This window comes from Ursus arctos, unplaced genomic scaffold (genome assembly GCF_023065955.2).
Source record: "Ursus arctos isolate Adak ecotype North America unplaced genomic scaffold, UrsArc2.0 scaffold_24, whole genome shotgun sequence".
NCBI lineage: Eukaryota > Metazoa > Chordata > Mammalia > Carnivora > Ursidae > Ursus > Ursus arctos.
Genome location: NW_026622919.1, coordinates 21,460,879 through 21,464,756, shown reverse-complemented (window position 1 = coordinate 21,464,756; position 3,878 = coordinate 21,460,879). Strand labels below are relative to the sequence as shown.

Below are 3,878 nucleotides of genomic sequence, written 5' to 3'. Positions count from 1 at the left end.
TTTTTCTTGTTCCAGTCTCTTTTCTTGGGGCGGGGGGCTGGCCCATTGGTGTCCGCCTCCCCCCCGCCCCCCACCATGCTTACTTCTGGGAATAGGCCTTGCCTATGAGCTAAATATGGCAGAGCTAGTGGGTACACTCCATGCTTGGGCGGGGGTGCGGGGGAGACAGGGACAGAGCTGTAAACAGGGTGTCTGTCCAGTCCCGCTTCCGTGCCCTGGCTCTGCTGTCAGTTCCTGGCCTCTGTGTCCAGTCCCCTGGCACTAGGCAGGGCCCAGCAGGCCAGCTGGCACCCAGAGTTTGTTGAAATGATCTCATGGAGTATAGGGAGGGGGCTGGCACCAGGACAGTCCTTGGCTGTACCTAAGGGTGTGAATGGGGTCACTGACCCCAAGGCTGACCTACGAATCCAGAAAGAATCAATCCTTGGCTGGGGGCAGGCAGAACTCTACCCTCCCTGCCCAGGGAGCCCAGGGTGGGCTGTGGGGAGTGGAGGGTCAGGTTCCTATCTGTGACCCTGCAGCTGTTGTGACTTCTGCCCCAATCTGGTTGCCTGGCCCAACAAGGAGACACGTTCCCCTTGGGACAAGGTGGGGGCCAGGGAGGGCACACAGGTGAGGGCACAGAGGAGGCTAGGGGCCCATCTGGACAGGGGCTGATAGCCTACCCAGGGCAGAGGGACAATGGACTGGCCCAGGGGGTCCAACTCCAGGAAGACCACGGAGAGGGCCCCATGGAATCTACTTCCCATCTGGGGGGATAGAGGGGGAGACCCTGGCATCTTGACCTGGACTGCCAAGCAGGACCTGCACTGGCCGCCTGCTCCACAAGAGATGGGAATGTAGTGTGGGCTGGGGGGAGGAGAGGGGTCAGAGACCCCAGACTGCGCAACCCCAAATCCTCTGGCACCGAAGGCTCTGAGGCCCAGGGCAGCCTGGAGAACGCCCGCACCCTCCCGCCCTCACCACGGTCCTGCGCCCCCAACACGGCCATGGCCAGAACGTCCAGAGCCTTCTGCTCTCGGAAGTCCCCAGATAAGCGGCTCGGAGCCCGCAGGGCCCGCGGGGAGGCCCTGCTGTTCGGCTGGCTAAGTGCATTAGGCCCGCTCGCATCCCCTATCGCTGCTGCCATCGGACGGGCGGAGCCGGAGCTCCGCTCTGGGGCCCCCGGGCGACCGTGGAGGAGGCCAGAACGGACTGTCCTTTCCGGGGTGGAGGTGGAGGGCACTGGGGGACGGGGTTGGTAGGAATGGACGGAAGAGGGCTGGAGGAGGGACGGGGGGGGGGCAGGTGGGGTGACCTAATCAAGGAAAGGGGTGGATGTTGGACGGGGTGCCTCTGAGAAAGGAGAGCCCGGCGGGGGCTGGGCCCAGGGTCGGGGACGAGGGCGCTGGGCGGTGGGCACTGGGAGAGGGAGAGCTGATTCGAACCCTGGCCACAGAGAAGGGATGGGGTGCCGGGCGGCGCGGGTGAATGGCTGGGGAGCCCGAGGAGAGCGACGGGAGGAGCTGGGGACCGGCAGGGCAGGGATCTGAGGGTCATGGGGGCACGGAGCTGGCTTGGCCCAGGCCCGGTGAGACAAAGGCTGGAGGGCTGCGGGAGCCGCCGCGGAGCGGGGGGTGCACGCGTGCCGGGGCCGCCCCGCAGGCGCCCCGCGTGTCTGCTGCTCCGACACTAAGGGAGATGGATGGGGTGGGGGAGATGCGGCGCGGAGCCCCGGGCGGCTCCTGGCGCAGCCGCCGCCCCCGCAGCGGAGGGTCGGGCGGGGAGTCCGGCGGCAGATAAAAGGGGCCGCGAGGCGAGACGACAGCGCGGGCGACGGCGGCGGCATGAGCGCGGCAGACCCGAGTCCCGCTGCGGGCGCGGCCCCCAACTCGGACCCGGGCCGGGCGGCGGTCGCCTCTGCCTACCAGCGCTTCGAGCCCCGAGCCTACCTCCGCAACAACTACGCGCCCCCTCGGGGGGACCTGAGCAGCCCAGACGGCGTCGGGCCTTGGAAGCTGCGCTGCTTGGCGCAGACCTTCGCCACCGGTGAGCGCGGGGAAACTGAGGCTCGGAGGACAGAAGTCATCAGGGAGCTACACGGGCATACGCGTGTGAGCCCGGTGGGGAGCCAGAAGCAGAGATAGGTCGTTAAGAGGAAAACTGAAGAGGAAGAGAAGCGATATCCCTTAGGTGCGGGGCAGAGGAGAGGGACCTGTGGAGAGGGCCTTGGGAGGTGAAGTGGGGGATGCAGGAAAGGACCCCGATGACACGGAGACAGAGAGGGAGGCCGAGATCGCGGCAGGGCCCCTCAGGATTTGCCTGCCTAAGCCTCCCGGTAGGGCCGGTCCTGCGGATGTGGAACCTGACTCTCCCGGGGGTTAAGTCCCTTCCCAAGGTCGGTCAGTCCCACTGGAGCCCGACCTCAGACTCGGGTTAGCTCGTGCTTTTCCAGGTAGAGGAACGCTTCCAGAGGGAGAAGGGAGAGGGGCTTCGAGAAGCAGGGGAGGGAGGGAGGGACTGAGGCCGGGGTGCCTGCACAGGGCTGGCCCAGGACATTCCTCCTCTGCCCCCCAGGGGAGGTGTCGGGACACAGCCTCATCGACATCGGCTCAGGCCCCACCATATACCAGCTGCTCAGCGCCTGCTCCCACTTTGAGGACATCACCATGACGGATTTTCTGGAAGTGAACCGCCAGGAGCTGGGGCTCTGGCTGCGGGAGGAGCCCGGGGCCTTCGACTGGAGCGGGTACAGTCAGCACGTCTGCCTCATCGAGGGCAAGGGGTAAGGGGGCTTCCCACGGAGTGGCAGGTGGGGGGCAACAGAGGACTGAGCGTGGGGTGGCCCTGAGCCCTGGTCCTGCCCTTGCCTTCTGCCCCTGCACAGTGAGTCCTGGCAGGAGAAGGAGCGCCAGCTGCGAGCCCGGGTGAAGCGGGTCTTGCATGTCGATGTGCACCAGCCCCAGCCCCTGGGCGCCGGGAGCCTGGTGCCCCTGCCTGCCGATGCCCTGGTCTCTGCCTTCTGCCTGGAAGCTGTGAGCCCGGACCTTCCCAGCTTCCAGAGGGCCCTGGACCACATCACGGCCCTGCTGAGGCCTGGGGGGCACCTGCTCCTCATCGGGGCCCTGGAGGAGTCATGGTACCTGGCTGGGGAGGCCAGGCTGGTGGTGGTGCCCGTGTGTAAGGAGGAGGTGATGGAGGCCTTGGTTCGCAGCGGCTATGAGGTGCGGGATCTGCGCACCTACGTCATGCCTGCCTGCCTTCAGACAGGTGTAGACGACGTCAAGGGCGTCTTCTTCGCCTGGGCCCAGAAGAAGGTGGGGGTGTGACGGCCCAGTGCACCCAGTGCTGGCGGCTCCCATACACCCAGATTCCAAGTTATGTGAGGAGGCACCTAATAAAGAAATAAGTCCCTCCCGCTGAGCGTCAGCTTTGTCTGTGGCTCTCCTGGGAAACAAGGGCCCAGAGCTCTCTCTGGGGGTGTGGGGGTGGGCAAGCCACCAACCCTAGCCTTTTCTTCCAGAAGCTTCCATGACGGTAGGTTTCTTTACCACTCATTCTTCCCAAACTAAGGAAAGTGAAGGCCAGAGGGAGCTCGTTCAGCATCCGCTGTGTGCCAGGCACCTATCAGGCCCACTCAGTCCTCACCCTTAGCATGTCCCGTTTGCAGGTGAAGCTAAGAAAGGTTAAGTAGCAAACAGGAGTAGAGCCTAGCTTAGACCGGAAAGGGAGGAGAGGGGTATAAGCAGGAGACTGAAGTGGAGAGTTCAGGGAGAAGGAGTCACAATCCAGGCACCACCAGGTCCCTCCCCCAGTGCCCCCCCTACATCTGCTCCCTGCCACCCCCACCCCCACGTGCTTAGGCAGAGACCCCACCTGCCTACTGCCTCCAGCTCGCT

The 3,878-nt window shown here is 65.1% G+C and overlaps 1 protein-coding gene across 1 annotated transcript; it reads left to right on the top strand.

Annotated features, from left to right (window-relative positions):
• The first annotated feature begins 1,826 nt into the window (after positions 1–1,826).
• On the top strand, positions 1,827–3,389 carry PNMT (phenylethanolamine N-methyltransferase). Its single transcript, XM_026512281.4, has 3 exons — positions 1,827–2,028; positions 2,557–2,764; positions 2,867–3,389. The coding sequence occupies exons 1-3, from the start codon at positions 1,827–1,829 to the stop codon at positions 3,306–3,308; spliced, it is 852 nt and encodes a 283-aa protein (XP_026368066.1). The 3' UTR covers positions 3,309–3,389.
• The last annotated feature ends 489 nt before the right edge of the window (positions 3,390–3,878 follow it).

What these genes read in the sequence shown, in the direction of transcription:
- PNMT (XM_026512281.4), top strand. Translation starts at nt 1,827, where the DNA reads ATGAGCGCGGCAGACCCGAGTCCCGCTGCGGGCGCGGCCCCCAACTCG. An exon ending in GGCGCAGACCTTCGCCACCG is followed by an intron (nt 2,029 to 2,556) that starts GTGAGCGCGGGG and finishes TCTGCCCCCCAG; the next exon opens with GGGAGGTGTCGGGACACAGC. An exon ending in TGCCTCATCGAGGGCAAGGG is followed by an intron (nt 2,765 to 2,866) that starts GTAAGGGGGCTT and finishes GCCCCTGCACAG; the next exon opens with TGAGTCCTGGCAGGAGAAGG.